Source organism: Galeopterus variegatus, unplaced genomic scaffold (assembly GCF_000696425.1).
Source record: "Galeopterus variegatus unplaced genomic scaffold, G_variegatus-3.0.2 Scaffold4212, whole genome shotgun sequence".
Classification (NCBI taxonomy): domain Eukaryota; kingdom Metazoa; phylum Chordata; class Mammalia; order Dermoptera; family Cynocephalidae; genus Galeopterus; species Galeopterus variegatus.
This window is the reverse complement of record NW_007730323.1, coordinates 18,525-37,792: the sequence shown is the minus strand read 5'-3', so window position 1 is coordinate 37,792 and position 19,268 is coordinate 18,525. Positions and strand designations below refer to the sequence as shown.

General features: G+C 38.1%; 1 protein-coding gene across 2 annotated transcripts; it reads right to left on the bottom strand.

Annotated features, from left to right (window-relative positions):
- Positions 1 to 423: 423 nt before the first annotated feature.
- On the bottom strand, positions 424 to 19,216 carry LOC103602595 (zinc finger protein 271). Of its 2 annotated transcripts, none has more exons than XM_008587007.1 (3): positions 19,142 to 19,216; positions 18,319 to 18,543; positions 424 to 3,355 (listed from the first exon to the last, which is right to left on the bottom strand). In XM_008587007.1, the coding sequence occupies exons 2-3, from the start codon at positions 18,365 to 18,367 to the stop codon at positions 1,392 to 1,394; spliced, it is 2,013 nt and encodes a 670-aa protein (XP_008585229.1). In that variant the 5' UTR covers positions 18,368 to 18,543; positions 19,142 to 19,216; the 3' UTR covers positions 424 to 1,391. The 2 variants fall into 2 exon arrangements, with proteins under 2 accessions (XP_008585229.1, XP_008585228.1); XM_008587006.1 differs by having other exon boundaries at positions 18,842 to 19,184.
- Positions 19,217 to 19,268: the final 52 nt, after the last annotated feature.

The following is a 19,268-nucleotide window of genomic DNA, read 5'->3' as shown; positions in this document are numbered from 1 at the left end:
AGAGTGCGGTGCTGATAACACCAAGGCCACGGGTTCGGATCCCATATAGGGATGGCCGGTTCGCTCACTGGCTGAGCGTGGTGCTGACAACACCAAGTCGAGGGTTAAGATCCCCTTACCGGTCATCTTTTGAAAAAAAAAAATCACTGGTCAGAGGTGATTGAACTAAATCTCCAGCCCCTCACTCCTCTCAAGAAGTTAAGGTGGGGTAGGATTGAAAGTTCCAACTCTCTAATCACATGGTGAGTTCTCCTGGCAACCAACCCCCCATCCTGTGGTTCTCTTAAGGTTTTTCCAAAAGTCAACTTATTAACAGTAACTCTGCTGTGTTGAAAGGTGCTTGTTATGAATAACAAAAGACACTCCTTTCATCTTACCACTTTTATCACCTAGGAAATTCCAAGGGTTTTAGGAGCTCTGTGCCAAGGGATGAAAACCAGATATAAATTTATTATAAATCACAATATCATAACTACCATTTTTGTTCAGTCTGTACATGACTAGATAAACAGTAATAGAAAAATCTTCACACTTTGACATAAAAAAAATCCTGTTTCACATGTTTAGAAGCTGTGATTAAATGGTAGCGAAGCGATTTCAAACCAATAAAATTTATAAGCTACAGTACTGAGAGTGAAATAAATCCATATTTGCTGTGAACATTTGAAAATTGTACAAACTCACACTTACTAGGAAAACCAAAACTAGACCAAAACAAAAATCAAAAAACTTCTGAGAAAGCGGGGCCCTGTAGTTGTCTAGTTAATAAGTTTAATACCAGAATAGTGTACCATGTTCACACACAGGTAATTTAAAGATAGATATCTAGTATTAGCAAAAGGCAGGAATCTCTAGCTGTCATGGAATAAGTGTGATATCAGGATACATGCCATTTAAAGATACAGATGGTATTTAAGTTTTCCTTAAATTCTCTAAAATAACTTCTGATATGCAATTGGTAATTATGGTCCAGTAAAGATTTGAGATTATAACACTAATACATTTCCTTCTGAGTTCTGATTGAACAGCTCTCCACACACTGATTTTTATAATATTTGATAAATTCTGCATTAATACTGTTATACATTTCTTACAATGACACACCTCTCGTGCATTATGTCTGAATAAAATACTAGAGCTTTTCTTACATTATGGCAAAGACAGGAATTTCTATTGTTGCTTACTGGCATTCAGTAAAAATTTCATTCACATTGAGTTTTCCACACCTCACAAGACTCCTCCTCAAAATTTTTCTTAATTTTAGTAATGTCTGAGCTACAATTTAAACTTTCATTATGAACACAGAATCAATGTTTTCTCCCCAGTGTTTTTCGTTTTTATTTTTTAATGTAGTATGAGTTGAGCATTGACTAAAGCCTTTTTCATATTCATCAATAGCATTCATAAGATTTTCTTTGTGGTACAGTGTCTCTGGTACTAAATAAATTCGGTGTATATACTAAAGGTTTTCCCACATTCATTGCATTTAGACTGTCTTCCCCGGAATGGACTTTCTCATGATTAGTAAGATTGGAGAGTTGGCTAAAACTTCTGCTGCACTGAACACACTGGTAGGATTGCTCCCCAGTGTGGATTCTCTGGTGTTCAATTAGATCTGTGCATGTGCTGAAAGTTTTCCCACATGCATCACATTTATATGGCTTTTCACCAGCGTGGATTCTTTGATGGTTAATGAGATCAGAGCGCCGACTAAAACTTCTACTACATTGATCGCATGGATATGGCTTCTCTCCAGTGTGGATTCTCTGATGTAGGTTAAGAGCTGAGCACTGACTGAAAGCCTTCCCACACTCGTTACATTTATATGGTTTTTCCCCCGTGTGGATTCTCTGGTGTTTGATAAGGTCTGAGTTCTGACTGAAACTTTTGCTGCACTGTGTGCATGGATATGGTTTTTCTCCAGTGTGAATTCTCTGATGAAGAATAAGGTCAGAACTCTGACTGAAGGCTTTCTCACAACTATCGCAGTGATAGGGCTTTTCACCAGAGTGCACTCTCTGATGCTTAGTGAGGTCCGAGCTTTGACTAAAACTTTTATTGCACTGATTGCATGCATACGGTTTCTCACCAGTGTGTATTCTTTGATGCTTAATAAGATCTGAACGACGACTAAAGCTTTTAGTGCAATCACTACATGGGTAAGGTTTCTCTCCAGTGTGAATTCTCTGATGTAGAATAAGGTTGGAGCTCTGACTAAAGGTTTTCCCACACTCATCACATTCATAGGGTTTCTCACCTGTATGAATTCTATGATGTTTAACAAGATCTGATCTTCGACTAAACATCTTACTGCACTGATTACAAGGGTAAGGCTTCTCTCCAGTGTGAATTCGTTGATGATTAATAACATCTGAAAGCCTACTGAAGGTTTTGCTACATTGATTACAAGGATAGGGTTTCTCTCCAGTGTGAATTCTTTGATGTAGAATAAGGACTGAGCTCTGATTAAAAGCTTTTCCACACTCATTACATTTATAGGGTTTCTCTCCAGTATGGATCCTTCGATGTTTGATGAGATCAGAGTTCTGACTGAAACTTTTGCTACACTGATTACATGGATATGGTTTCTCTCCAGTATGGATTCTCTGATGTAGAATAAGATCTGAGCTCTGACTGAAGGCTTTCCCACACACATCACATTTATATGGTTTCTCCCCAGTGTGGATTCTTTGATGTTTTATAACATCAGAACTCTGACTAAAATGTTTGTTACACTGGTTACATGTATAAGGCTTCTCTCCAGTGTGGATTCTCTGATGTTTAACCAGATCTGAACGCTGGCTAAAACTTTTACTACAATGATTGCATTGATAGGGTTTTTCTCCTGTATGGATTCTCTGGTGTATAATAAGATCTGAGCTCTGACTGAAGGCTTTCCCACATTCATCACATTTATAAGGTTTTTCACCAGTGTGAACTCTTTGATGTTTAATAAGGTCTGAGCTCCGACTGAAACTTTTAATGCACCAGTTACAGGGATAGGGTTTTTCTCCAGTATGAATTCTCTGATGCAGAACCAGGGCTGAGCTCACACTAAAGGCCTTTCCACACTTATCACATTCATAAGGTTTTTCCCAATGGGTTCTTTGATGCCTAATAAGGCCTGTACTCCAAGCAAAGTTTTGCCCACATTCATCACAGTTATGTTGTCTTCTTTTAAGGAAGTTCTGATCTTTTTCATTTAATTTATCCCCAAATTCACAGAATTCTCTGCCTTCAAAATCCTGGAGAACATCCTCTCTAGGGCTGCCAGATCCTTCAGTCAATGGTTCAATTTTTACTGTAATTTCCTCCTCTGAAGCTGGCTCTCCAATCCTAGTCTTAGTTTCACCATCTGGAACAATGAACAAAATTCAAATGTAATGTGTTTTCCATAGTGTAAGAAAGTTTCAGGTACAACAGGTCAGTATTTACCTATAAAATGTCATCACAATATGGGAATGCTCCAAAACACTGAAAAATTACCCTATGAGAGGAAAACTAGGAAGAATTAACAAGTAATGGATCACATTAACCATTTATAGAAGTGACTTATCAGATATGCTCTGTACATTTGTCACAGAAGATCTGGGAATACTGAAATCTAATCACTGTGATCAGGAACATGTGACTAAATTAGAGCTGATACTTAAGCAATTATTTAACATTTATAAGGTAAGCAATGTAAAGGAGTCTAGAAAAAGGAAAAGAAGCTGGTTAGGTTTTATCTAGCACTACCCAACTACTTGGACTAAAAGTATGGTATTAATGGAAAAAAAGAAAAGAAGAAAAGAAAAGGAAAACAAAACCCTTTAATTAACTTTGTTTGCATCTTGTCTACCAATTTTTAGAAATGGTAAAAAATGAACTGTTAACACACAAGTGGAGCATGTACTGAGTTCTAATCACCTTAAACAATAAAGCCATAAACATCAATGATCCCAATCACTTTAATACTGAATTTTCACAGAACCATTTAAATTTATTGTGTGAAAACATCCCTAGGCTCCCAAAAGAGATAATCAAGTTGCACACTTGACATTCTACTATGAAAATGATAGCTTATATTCTCACCCAGATGGAGGTCCATCCTAGTTCTGCCCATAAAAGGGTTACAGGAATGCTTTTAGGAAGAATACCCAGGAAAATGATAACAGTGATTATATCTGAAGAAAATTGGGAGTCAGATGGCCAAGGGTATGAAAAATTCTGAGAAACTTTTTATTGCATACACTTTTGTAATGTTTGACTCTTATCACCTGTATTAGCTATTTTAAACAGTGAATATACCAAAGTAAATAAAATTCTTGAATTAAGAAATAAGAGAGATCTATATTTGTATATATGACAATCTGTAGTGTCGAATACAAGACCACAAAGTGATAATACAAATCACTGTGAAAACTGGTTGTAAGACAAGGGTAAAAAATCAAGAATCTATCCTACTTTTACTATAAGAAATACATCTGGACATATCGACAGGTGTTTTGCATGGGAAGTGCAGGAGCTAGGGTCATCCTCTGCTTTTTTTAATAGAAATCTCAGTAAGAAGATGAACTGGTATGATCATATTATGAGCAGAACTATCTGACAGGGGATGTCAGACCCAATAGTTAGTTAAATTTATGGAACTTGGGCGACATGTACCATAGCATTATCTTTTGTGAGGAAGGCTCCAGGATTGGTTCTAAAGACAAAGATCATTAATTTTCCTCTTTCCCTTGTACCTCCTGGGATCTAAGGTATTCCCTCCCAGGTGCTGAGGTTGTTGTTCTCCCTTCACTGCCACACAAATGTGTCCTATCCTAGCAGCTGTAACTTCATCTTTTTATCAATCACCTTCTATTCACACTCAAACCTTTCTCCCAGAAGGGTCAAATGCAAGAGGGACATGAAATTTTTATAAAACTTACAGATATGTATGAGGGTACTTCAAAAAGTTTGTGGAAAAATAGAATTAAAAGATAGTACAAATCTTTCCATAAACTTTTTGAAGTACGCTCATATTATGTCCCACACTTTGGTCTGTATGGGCCACTGTAAGTGTACTTGGTGAGAAGAGTACTCAACTAAGTGATCATTATCTTCATAGTTTAGAACATATCATCAAACAAAAGAATCCAGATAGCTGAACCAGAATTAAATTTGAACCCCATAAACTCCATTTTGGCTAGGCTGTCCATGGGAGGGTATATCAACCAGGATGCGAGGGACTGCCATTAGGCAAAAGAAATAAACATTAGGAATTGTCAGAACAGAACCCTGAATTTTCAAAAACAGATCTACTTAGTCATCCACCTTTTTTATCCTGGTTATTTCCCAAGAAGACATGATCCTTTTCTGGGAATAGCCATATTCAGTGAGCAAACTAAGTCATATGAACCAGGAAAAGATTAGGGAGATAGAGTCAGAACTTGTTTTTGAGTTGACTTTTGAGGAGACATTCCTATGCTTGACAATACCAGATGCCTGTGATGGTAGGGCACATGGAGACTCCATTGAATTCCTTGACTATCAGGCCCATTGCAGTGGTATTTACTACAAAAGGCTCACCACTGTCAGACTGCAAATGGTCTGAAGAGCTGAAAACACAACACACATTAGTTTCAAGGGCAAAACCACAAAACCCCAAGGGGCACTTCCAAGTGGAGGCTTCTTCCCTTTGCCAAAGGCTCCAATTAGCAGTATCACTAGTCACAAAGCCTGTAGTTCAAAGGAGTCACTAGGATTGTAGGCATCCCAAAGGACTTTCAGCACTTCTGTATATGTAACTCTTTCCAATTGCGAGAATCCTCTCTGGTACTTAAGTGATACTGAAATACAGCATCAATTCCTACTACACATTTAGATATACAAGCAACGATAGTACATTGAGTTGGCCCAAAGGGTTCCACCCACAAGTCATGTTAGCCCTCTTTTCCCACTGCAAATTACTGCCCAAATCCCATTAGGTGAATTCAAGTGCTTCCTCCCACCAGGGAACAATTTAGGATGGTGAGCTGGCTCCTGTACATAACAGAGCCATAAGTGTGATTCCTTACCCTTCCTGAAGCATCTTACCACATTCACATCAGTGAATACAGCTTTCAGTGCCCCTTAGAGAAAGGAAGACCTCAATGCCACCTCTAATCATATTTCTCCTTAAAGCATCTGAAGTCAGGACAAGGAACTGGCAGAATCAGGGACCACGAAGGGGAAAAAGGTTCTGCATCAGTAAATAAGGTGTATTTTACTTTTAGTTTCAAGTGGTGTGCGATAGCTGCTCACAGGTCAACTAAATGAACTTCTAGTGTTATTGGCTGAGCAAAGCCCTTACTAGGTGGCAAGGTGTCATTACTAATCATATATTTTAGCTTTAGGAACCTCTTGATTAAAAAATCACAGCCATGCTGTTTTCTGGTTGGGGCTGTGGGGTTTATGCCCCTTGGGTGACTCAAGCTTGACTTGCACAGTAGACACTTTTTAAAGGTAGCATTCACTACCCCACTGTCAAGATAACATCTCTTAAATTCTTGCTTGATTTCAATATAAGAACTAAGAGACTTTTCCAGTGAGGCAGGACTGACTCTTGAGAATGTATCTAATTCTCCATAGAAAGCTGGTCATCTTCATCAGCAATGTAAATCCCATCTTGAGCTGTAAAAGCCTGGATGCTAGTTAATGCCTCATCCATGGTTCCCCACAGGAGTTTTGTCTATTCTGAGGGAAGTGCTCCTCTCTCCCAGAGTGCCAAAGTTTCTCTATCACACCTTGGATCCACTGCAAAAGAACTGTGAGGACTTTTACTGTCATCCAAATGGATCTAAAGTTAGCATGACAGACTATAGAAGGGGCTGAAGTAGTAAGACAACCCATCATTTCCATTCTTCCTTAAGCATTAGGCACCCCACTGAAGCAAACCAACCCAAGTTCTAACAATTCACTTGGCTTCTGTCCATAGTGATCACAAATTTCCCTCCTTTCATGCTCAGTGTAGGTACATGTCTCTGTAACTGTTGTCTGAAAGGGGGTAGAAACTTCCATCCACTCAGGGTGTATCTTAATTATTAGTTGTTACAATGGGATGAACCTGAGGCTGACCACTAAATAGGTGAGCAAGTTCCCCTGGAGGAGATTTATTAACAATTAGGGCACCATTTGGACAGCTGTCTTTGAACATGCTTCCTGGATTTGGCCTGAAACCACCTCCCCAATTCCTACTCATTATCAGGCAATAAAATGGAAACACTTATTGCTCAGTTGACCACATAATTTAGTCAACATGTTTGCTACTGATTCCCATGGACTTCCTGCAAATCCTGTTAAAGAGCCTGTAAGGCCCTCATGCTTCCTCTTCCAGAAAGCCATGTCTGTGTTAGCATCTATCTTTGTCACCAAAACTATCAAAAACTATGAAAAATCTAGGATTCTTACCCTACTTGCAAGCTAACAAGTTGGTCTACCACAGTTTCATAGCCACTGACAGAAGACATGAGACTCCAAGATGAGACAAAGGACATTTTATTACTCACAGAAATAGCAGTAGACAGAAGAGTAGCATTTGTCTTAGTTCCTGAATCCCAATTCCCACTGGGTGACACATGTAATAAGTTGTCACAGGAGAGGTGCTCTGAGCCTAGGACACCCAAATGTTTTATAATGGGCACTAAACATGAATGTCCTCTGCTTCAGAGGGAGACACTATCACTATATGCAAAGGCTGCGTGCCATACAGCATTCTTGAAAAATAGTCCAAAACAAAGGTAGTCAATGCCTCTGCTTGTAAGATGTGTAGAAACACAATATCCCATGGAAAATTATCCCTCAACACTAACTTCAATAAAAATAATGGAAACCAGAAGATAATGGAATGCCATCTTTCAAGTGCTGAAGGAAAATTAATGACCAACCTAGAATTGCATAATAAGAGCAAATGCCTTAAAGAAAGTTAAAATAAAGATGTTTTCAGTTAAACAAAAACCAGGAAAGATTTTCGCCAGCAGACCTGCACAAAAAGAAATACTAAAGGGAAGTCTTCAAGAAGAAAAAATATCCCAGATGCAAGCAAGGTAATGCAGAACACTGGAAAAAGTAAAGTATCTGGATAAATCTAAATGTGTATTGAATAATTAAAGCACTATGAGTGTCTTGTGGAGTTTATGGAATTAAAACATATGGCAAAAATAGCACAAGAGGAGTGGGGTAAGTAGAACTAAAGTATTATAAGGTCTTTGCACTGTCCTAAAAGTAGTAAATTGAAATAAACTGTAATAAATCCAGTGTGTATATTATAATTTCTAAGGCAGCCTTTTCCAACCAAAGTTCCAAAAGAGAATAAATAGAAAATGATTTGAGTGACTATTTTCTAAATTTGCTCAAAGATAGTACATAGTTAAAACTATAATAGATGTATAAGAGAGACATTAATGCATAACTTACAATGAATGCCTTAGGATACTGGGGCTTAATTCTCTCACAGAAACACATTTAAGAAAGGTTGTGATGACATAACCATTTATATAACAATAAAAGGATTAGAATGTGGTGCTGGTGACACCAGGGTCAAGGGTTTGAATCCCCATACCAGCCAGCTGCAAAACACACACACACACACACACACACACACAACAAAAAAAACCAATAAAAGAATGTATAAGCAATAAGCTAATACAAAGAAAAAATTTTTAAAAACTTGAAAATGTAAAATTAGACACAAAAAGAAAAAAGAAACAGAAGATGGAATACACAACGAATAAAGAAAACAAAATGAGAAGCTGGTACATTTAAACCCAAACATTAATTATGTTATTTGTAAATTGACTGACTACTCTTATACAAGCAACCCTCCCCTACAGCTAACACAGTTAATGGTTAAATATTGAATGCTTTTCTCCTAGGAACAAGAAAGCAAGGCAAAGATACCCACTCTTATCACTTCTATTAAACATTGCACCACTTCTATTCAACATTTGTAGCCAATGCAATAAGGGATGAAAAATAATTAAGGCATACAAATAGGAAAGAAAAAAGTCAAATCTTCTTTACTTAGAGACTACACAATCACATATATAGAAAATCCCTAAGCTAACTCAAAAAAGACATTAGAACTTGTAAATGAGTTTATTAGAGCAATATATAAACACCAACTGTATCTATGTATACAAGCAATGAACAATCAGAACCCAAAATTTAAAACATTTTTTTCAATTGCACCCAAAAATGAAATACTTACAAATTCAACAAAATATGTTCAATATCTCCATAATAAAAACTTCAAAATACTGCTGAGAAAAGTAAAGACCTAATAAACAGAAATATATATCATTATTTATGGATAGAATGATTAATATTGTTGGTATTGATGATAATTCTCCCCAAATTGATCTATAGATTCAATGCAACCCCAGTCAAAATCATAAAAGGCTTTTTTGTAAAATTTGACACACTGATTCTAAACCTTATGTAGAAAGGCACAGAAGAATCTAAACAATTTTGAAAAAGAACAAAAATGGAGAAGTTACACTACCTGATTTCAAACTTTATAGAACTGTATATCTTAATGACAAAAATGAACCCTGACTTTTTCCTCACACTATACACAAAGATTAACTAGAAATGTCCATAAATCTATACAGAAAAGCTAAAACTATAAAACTTCTAGAAGAAAGCATAGATGGCCACCTTCTTGACTTGGGAGGAGGCCAGGATTCTAGATAGGACACCAAAAACATCAATCATAAAATAAAAAAATAAATTAAACTTCATGAAAATTATAAATCACTGTGTTCAAAGACATCACTAAGAAAAAAAGCCAAGCCACAGACTGGGAGAAAATATTCACAAAACATATATATGACAAAGGACTTGTATCCAGAATATATAAAGAAGGTTTACAACTCAAAAATAAGAACATAGCTCAATGAAAAGAGTAAAATATTATAATAGTTCATAAAAGAAGTTATATGAATAGTCAATAAGCACATGACAAAATGCTCAACATCACTACTTATCAAAAATCAGGGAAATACAAAGTTAAACCACAAGGAACTACTGGTAAATACCCATTAGAATGGCTAAAATTGAAAAGACTGATACTACAGCTAACATCATTAATGGTTAAATGGTTGACAAGGGTGTGGAGCAACTGGAACTCTCATACATTGCTGATGCAAATGCAAAATGGTATAGCTACTTTAGAAAATTCTGGTAGCTTTTTATAAAGTTAAACATAATCTTACCACAAAACCCAACAATTCTACTTGCAGGTATTTGCCTAAGAGAAATGAAAACATGTCTACACAAAGACTTGTACACAAATGTTCAGAGCAGTTTTAGTAATAAAACAGCCAAAAATGAAAACAATACAAATGTCCATCAGCAGGTGAATAAACAAATTTTGACAGAGCCACACAATGGAATACTACTCAGCAGTAATAAAAGAATAAATTACTGATAAAGCAACAATACAGGTGAATCTCACAAACATTATGTTGAAATAAAGAAGGCAGGCATAAAGGTATGATTCCATTTACACAAAATGTTAAAGAAGCCAAGTCAAATATACAGTGACAGTATATCAATGGTTGCCTAGGGGTAGGAAGGGATTAGTATGGGGCAAAAGGAAATTTTTTGGGGGGGGTTGATATAAAGTTTCTATGTTCTGATTGTGAGGGTAGTGAACATGGGTGTATAAATGTGTCAAAACTCATCTCAATGCACAATTAAAAGAGGTACATTTTATTGTCTGCAAATTATACTTCATTAAAGTAGATTTGATAAAAATCAATAAGCATATACTTGAACAACACAAAAATCCTTGACCTTACATTCCATCCTTCTATGGCTTCATTTCTGTTTCCCTTTATAGAAATTCTTGATAAACTTTATATATTTTCTCATTATGTTTTTAATTCATTGAGTATATTTTATGCACAGAAAAAATATATGTACATGTGCAGGGTACTAACAATAATAAAGCAAATGTATTTCGCAGGGCCTAGCTTCCAAAGCCCTGTAGTTTCAGGTATAGCCTAACTTTTTAGAATTGCATATAGAAATGTTAAGCTTGCGAAAGACAGAAAACTTTCCCCAGGCTAAAGTCTCTGTTGTAGATAAAGAACTGTAACACAGCAAAATTGTTGGCTCTAAGGGCAGAAGTTCTTGGTGCAGCTATACCTAATGATTGTTGTCATGACAATTATCCTTTCCCCAGGCTAAAGTCTCTGTTGTAGATAAAGAATTGTAACACAGCAAAATTGTTGGCTCTAAGGGCAGAAGTTCTTGGTGCAGCTATACCTAATGATTGTTGTCATGACAATTATCTTACTGTTCTTTTTGTAATGACCTATGTTCCTTTTCTGTAACTTTCTGGCCTGGAGAATAAATACTGAGAGAAAGTCCTAGTTCTGGGTTATTTTCTGAGGAAGAATGCCTCTCTCTTAAGGGTTCCCAGAAATTAACTCCTTTGGGGCCTCTCAGTGCTCAGAAGAAATGGGCTTTGAGTAATCCTTTGTGTCTCTGTCACCGTGGGAGAGGTGACATGTACATATACCTATATATGTATAAATACGTACAATTTAAAGAAATGAATAATCATGATAATGCAAAAAGTGAACTTGAACCTTCCATTCAGCTTAAGAAAAAAAAATTACAAGAAAATTTCCAACACCCTAGAATTCCCCTGTGCATGCTTCCCTGATCCTGTCTCCCTCCAGCCTCTTTCCCTACCTACCCTTGTAATCACTATGCTAAATTTTGTGTTTATCCTTTTCTGGCTTTTCTTCAGAGCTTTACCAAGTGTCTTTGTTTTCAAGAAAATATTGTTTGGTTTTGCATGTGTTATGAACTGAATGGCATTCTCTCCCCCACCACCAACTCCTATGTTGAAGTTCTAACCCCCAATGTGACTATATTTGGAGATGGGACCCTTAAGAAGGTAATAAAGGTTAAATGAGGTCATAGGTCATGGGTCCTAGGTCATAGGCCTTAAACCAATGGGACTGGTATCCTTATGAGAAGAGCAAGAGACACTAGGGATGCATGCACACAGAGAAAAGAGCCATGTACAAGCCAGAAAGAAAGGTCTCAAGACAAACCAACGCTTCTGGCCCTTTGATCTTGGACTTCTAGGCTCCAGAATTGTAAGAAAATAAATTTCTGTTGTTTAAGTCACCCAGTCTGTGGTATTTTGTTATGGTAGCCCTCGTAGATTAATACAGGATGTTTTTTAACTTTATCCATTTGTGGAATTATACCACATGTATTCTGTGATGTGCTTTCTTTGCTCAACACGTTTGGAAGCTTCGCCCATGAGTGACAATGTGCGTAGCTGTGGTCCATTTATGTTCACTACTATAGTGTGACTACACCACAATTTATTTACCCATTCTCCTTCAATGAACAATAACATTTTGCTATTACAAACAGTGCTGACATGAATATGTTTGTATATCTATCTTGGTGCACAAATGCAAGTGTTTCCCTAGGTTATATAAACTTAGAGTTAAGTTTACATCATCTAGAATTGTTTGGGTCTTCAACCACATATTTCCAAAGTGATTGAACCAATTCATACTTCCATCAGGAGTGTGTAAGAGTTCATATTGCTCTATGTTCTAACCAACAATAAGTCTATCCGCTTTTTAATCCATTGTAATCAGGCTTTTATGTCCTTAATTCCATCAAAGCCACACTCACTAAGGTCCCTAATAAACTCTATGTTGAATGGTCAATTCTCAGTCTTATCCAAGATTTATATGAATAGTTGATTACTCTCTTCTTTAAACACTTGCTTTCTTCTCCCTAACTTACCTTTCTCCTATTTTCCACACACCAGGCAGCATGATCTCTGTCATTATCCTGTATGAAGACCTCCAATGTCTTCCCATTATACTGGGAATAAAATTCCAAGTCCTTACTATGGCTTATAAGCTTCCTTCCATGTGATCTGGTCCCTTTCTTCCTCTCTGCCCTCATTTCATTCCACTGCCATCCCTATTACCTGTCTACCCCAGGCTCACTCTGTTTCTGCTACATATAGGGGCCTCTGGCATTTGGTACTCCCTCTGCCTGGAACACTCTTCTCTCATATAATCATACGGCTTCTTTCCTCACTTTCATTTATAGCTCTACCCAAATGTTACCACCTCAGAGAGGTACAAGGCTTGTCACATATATTTTGTGACTTGCTTTTTTTGTTCAGCATTACATTCAGAAGATTCACCCATGATTTCTGAGGCAACAGATACCACAGTTCAATGTGCTAAAAGGAACAATTTTTGACCTGTAAGGTTGCTACTTTTGAGTGAGACTCAACGAAAAAAAAAAAAAAAAGGCTCTGCAGCAGGTCCAGGCTGCAATGCAAGCTGTTCTGTCACATGACCTTATTATCCAGGATAACCAATGGTATTGGAAGTGACTGTGGTAGTCAGGGACATTGTACAGAGTCTCGTAGAAGCCTCCATAAGAGACACACAGTGGAGTAAGTCTATACCCTCTTTTGCCAACAACAATTTTCTATGTGAAAAACACCCTGGCTTACTGTTGGGCACTGATAGAGACTTAATGCTTGATCACAGAGCATCAAATGACTATACATTACCAACTGCTAATTGTGTACTGGTTGTTATTTGATCCACTAATTCATAAAATTGGAAATACAAACCAAAATCCCATTGTAAAAGCAAGTTTAGAAGAGAAGTAAATTCCATGTGCAAGTGACTTGGATCTCAGTACCTATTCTTCTTGCTTCACTTCCTCTCCCTCAACCTATATTTGTGGCCTCATGGAAATTCTCTATGGCCAGTTAATAGATGAGGAACAATTAAAGAACTGGATAACAGATAGGCCTGCCCAGTGTGTGGGCACCAGTCAAAAGCAAATAGTTTTCACTTACACCCCTACTCAGGGGTGGCCTCAAACACATTGGTGAAGGCAAATCTTCTCAGTGGGCAGTATTTCAGGTATATATCTGGTTGTCTCCTTTTCAGGAAAGGTAACACAGTCTAAGATACATGTATATATTGATTCATGGGTGATCATGAATCAGTAGATATTGACTAATGGATTATCTGGTTAGTTAGTTACCTGAAAAGAACAAAATTGGAAGACTAGAAACAAGGATCCTGGGGGAAGAGTTTGAGGATGGACCTTCTGGAATGGATAAAGAACGTGAATATATTTGTGTCCCATGTGAATCATCACCAAAGGGCATTCACTATGGAGAAGCCTCTCAATCAGATGGACATGATAATCCATATTATGAATGTCAATTAGCCTCTTTTACAATGCTTATCCAATGGACTCATGTACAAAATAGTCATGGCAGCAGGGACAGAGTCTATATACGGGCTCAACAATATGGACCTCCCCTCATCAAGACTGACATGCTATAGCATCACTACTGCTATATCCCCAGGCAGTCAACAGCCAAGACCAACACTAGGCCCCTAATAAAGTACCATTCCCTGGAGAGGAACCAGCCAGCCACTGGGGGCAGATTCATCACAATGGACCACTTCTATCATGAAAAGGGTAGCAATTTCTTTTCAAAGGATTAAATACATAGTACAGATACAAATCAGCATTGACTTAAGATAATGCTATGTTTATTGCCATGGTATTCTCTGCAATACTGCCTCCAAAGAATTCATTTTACAGGGATGGAAGTACAGTAGTAAGCTCATATACATGTATTTCATGTGTCTTACCATATTCCCATCACCCAGAAGAGGACTGAGATAATGATGGAATGATCTACCGAAGACTCAATTATGGTGCCTGCTGGGCAACAACGCCCTGTAAGTTTGGGGTGCTGTCATACAGGATGCAATATAAGCCTTAAACCAAAGAACAACAAACAGTTTTGTCTTTCCAATGGCCAGAATACGTTCATAGGTATAGGAACTGAGGGTGGAGGAATAGCAAGACTGGCTTCTCTCACTATATACCTAGTAATTCACTTGTATTATTTTGGCTTCCTGTGCCTATAATGTTGGGCTTGGTGAGTTTGGGATTCTAGTGCTTAAAGGAGAAATGCTTCCACCATGGAATAAATTGAATGTTAAATTTGAATGTGAGACTACCTCCTGGCCATTTTGGGATTCTCATGCTGTGAAGCCAACAGGTACAGAAGGGGTCACTCTACTGGCCAGAATGACTGATCCCAATTACCAATGGGGAGCTGGTTGTTGCTACATATTAAGGGCAAGAAAGAATATGTCTGGAACTCAGAGGATTTACTGGGGTGCCTCTTAGTTCTCTCATGTCTAACAGGCCTGTTAATGGTATACTATAGTAGCCTGAAAGAGAATTACCAAGGACTCAGATTATCCAGGAAAGAAGGTTTATATCACTCAACTAGGTAAAGAACTCTCTGTTACTGAGATGCTGGCAGAAGGTGAGGGAGATATGAAATGGGTGATGGAAAGAGATAGTTATGATTATCAACTTAGGCTTTAAGAACAGCAAAAACTGTAGCAATTATGTTTTATGTTAATTATGTCTTTTCCACTTTTCCTTACTACCTTATATGAAGAGCACTAATAGTAGTTAAATTCTAGGTTTCAGGTGGGAGTTTTACTTAATTTTATGTCAACCTGCAATGAAATGATAGCTTAAGGGACTTTGTTTTTCTGCTGTGTTGGGAACATAATAATCTGAGCAAAGGACAAAAATGGATATTGTAGAATAAAAGGGGCGGACTGTAATGAACATTCTCCTTTCACCCCTCCAGGTCTATTCTCTACCCTGCTCTGTGCCCTGGAATGTCGATATTGATGGACTGTATTACCTGGGGTTCTATTCTCTCTGGGCTGTAATTAGATTTGGACAAAAGTGGGAGAATAATAGAGTGACCAACTATCTTGGTCAGCCCAAAACTGAGGGGATTATTGGGATGTGGGACTATCAGTGCTAAATCCCTGGCAAATGGGGATGAGTTGCTCACCCTACATCCTGGCTCCCTTGTTGCTAGGCAAGAGTTGGAAGTAACTGTGCTTCTTTTAGCACAGGCTAGAGCTCCTATTGGGTGCCTCTATCTTACAGCTGCACACCTGAGGATTTGGTAATCAATCTCTCCTCTTGTCACTTAAGGCCTAAAGGTAGTAACTTCTCCACATTGTTGTTTGCCCCAATGCAGCTCTCCACCCCTTGTTGATTTCTGTATTCCTGACCATATTCATCATGAAACTTTGAATTACCCCACTGGAATGAACCATCTGTTTCCTGCTAGAATCCCAACTGATACATCCTAGTTTAATTTCTCTATGACCATTATCATTATCTTATAACATAATGTACATTTATTTATTTTCTGTTTCCCCTACTAGAATGTAAGTTATTTGAGGATAAAGGCTTTGTCAGTTCCGTTAACTGTTAGAACAGTGCCTGACACAGAGTACATCCTCAATAACTAATGATAATATTATATATCTAGTAATAATAAGCTATGATCTTATTAATTCATAAACAGTTATCAACAATAAATATTTGTGCAATTAGTTAAATGATTTGAAGGATACATTAATGTTAGCAGTGACTATTTTTATTTTTATTTTTATTTTTATTTTTTTAAAAAGATGACCGGTAAGGGGATCTTAACCCTTGGCTTGGTGTTGTCAGCACCACGCTCAGCCAGTGAGCAAACCAGCCATCCCTATATGGGATCCGAACCCGGGGCCTTGGTGTTATCAGCACCGCACTCTCCCGAGTGAGCCACAGGCCGGCCCAGCAGTGACTATTTTTAGATTGTGAAGTTGTAGGTTAAATTTTCTGTTTTGTGTTCTTCTACACTACTACAAATGGACTTTAGTATAATTGTATTACTCTTTAATAAAAAATATGATTTTATACACAGTCTAAGAGACATAAACACATGGAATAAGTATATCAATTTATGTAAAACTGCAATGAGAAGGACCAATTCTGCAGTGATTCTCAGTAAAGATGAAAGCTAAATGCCTTAGAATAGATTTTTTTTTTAAACATTCAAATAATAGGACTTTACTGTGAAGAGAAAATATGTACCAGTGTGTTCATGGGCAGTCTTGAAAATGAGAACCACCTAGAATAGATTCTTAAGGAAGGAAAAATTCTAAATACAGGTGAGAAAAACAAAATAAAAGAAATAAAATAAATGAAGCAGAAGATCTAGAATGAAGGAAAGGTACAATGGAAGGTGAATTTCACAGGCAAAACAAGCAGCAACAGGAGGACCAAAACCAAAAAGTAACATATGATGTGGAGACGAGACCCTGCAGAACATCTGAACAAAGTCAGGATCAAAATGATCTTACTAAAATAATAGTGGCTACTATTTATAAAGAGTTTACTATGAGCCATGTCTGTGCTCAGAGCTTTACATAACAAGATCTCATATAGTGTTTGTGGTATTTGTTATTTGGGTAATGGACTCCAGTGAATCCTGTCTTTCAGTGTCTATATCCTTGTGTAATTCCCTTCCACAATGACTCTGGAACTGGTCATGTGACTTACTTTGGTCAATAAATCATTAACAGATGTAACACAAACATAGGTAAGAAACAAGCTTATGTACTAGAGAGCTTGCCCTCTCTCTGACTTCGGAAACTAGCTGCCCAGTGAAAAAGTCAGGCTAGCCTGCTGGAGATATAGATAGCACCACCAGTCAGACATGATTGAGAGCATCTTTGACCCAGGCTCCAGTAGAGCCACTATATAACTACATGAGTGACATCAGACAAGAACAAAAGAAAAAAAACTGCCCGGCTGAACCCAGCTCAATTTGATGACCTACAAAACCATAAAAGATAACATGGTTTAAAAGTGTTTGATGTTTTACATCACTAAGTTTTGGGGTCCTTTATTCTGGAGTAATAGACAAACACAATTCTCAAAATAACCTTCAAGGTATGAATTATTATACATGTATAGAGTGAAGAAACAGAATCATAAAATATATAACTTACTGAAGCTAGTAAGTGACAAAGTTGGTATTTGCATTCCAGGTTGTCAGACTCCAAAACTTTTAACTATGCCCCTATAGTAGATGAGAAAGATGACTTGAAAAGATTTTAAGGGGGAAGTACCAGACACTGACTGATTAGTAATAAGGTGATTATAAAGAGAAAAATGGATGACTTTAGAGTCTTAAAAAAAGAGAGGAGGGAACTGCATGAGAATGTGGTTGCTGGAATTCTAAATAAGCCATGTGACTATGCTTAGAGCACTAAAGAGGTGGTATTGCCTAAGAGAGTGATGGTGTTGGCAATGAAGAATAACTACACCATTTGAAAACACTAGCATAGAGTGGCACACCCCCTCCCCAAACCTCTAAGAAGGATACAATACATAGCTTCTTACCCAACAGAACGTGGTGTTCTTGAGATTCATAATTGAACTGGATCTCCATGGGCTGCAACTGGACACCTCAGGGACCAACTGGAGAATTACCATTTCCTCTGCAAGTTTTTCTCTTCCATGTAAGGGTTTGAGTCCTAGAGGCAACTGGGCACTGCTGGGCTTCGAAGGAAATCATTGTGCAGACTAGAGATGTAATTTCTGAGACAAGACTACCAGAAACATCCCCTAGATATAAAAGAAGGAAAGGAGGAAAAAATCTAATTTAATTACCAAGCCCTTTTCACTCAGAATTTATTAAGCTTCGTCCGTCACCATCCAGAAGTCAGACATTACCCTTCTTGGACACACAAACAAAATTGGGGGTTAATGCTACCGAAATAGGGGTACAACCAGAAAGATGACACAGAGGAGGGAATTTTATAATTTGTCCTAGTGGTTCACACTTATTCTCCTATACAAAAATGACACTACTGCTCGATCATCATGATCTTTCTTTCCCTCCTTCTCTTCCTCCAACACTCACAAATTCAGGTTTCTCTTTCCCGGTACGGTCGGCTGATTCGTGTGGATGCGTCTCCGCTTCGTGATTCCACCCGCCCCCAGTTTCTGCGTGCACGCAGTCGGACCCAAGGCCTGGCGAGGGCTGAGCCGTCACCAGCAGCACACCAGGGCAAGCACCGACAGCTCTCCGTGCCCGGGAGCGAGCCGCGGCCTTGACGCTTCATGGACTCGAGAAACGGCTTCCTGGTGGCGCTGCGAGGCCTCTCGTTAAGCGAGATCACCCCGGATTCCGCGGCCTTCCGTGGACCGACATCACGCGTACCTCCACGTGGTCTCCCGACCTCTGTCAAGCCTCTCACCCGGCGAACCCGCCATCGCCCTGTCCGCTCTAGGAATCTGGGAGTATTGCTCAGCTCTATGGCGCATCATCGCGCATGCGCGAGACGAAA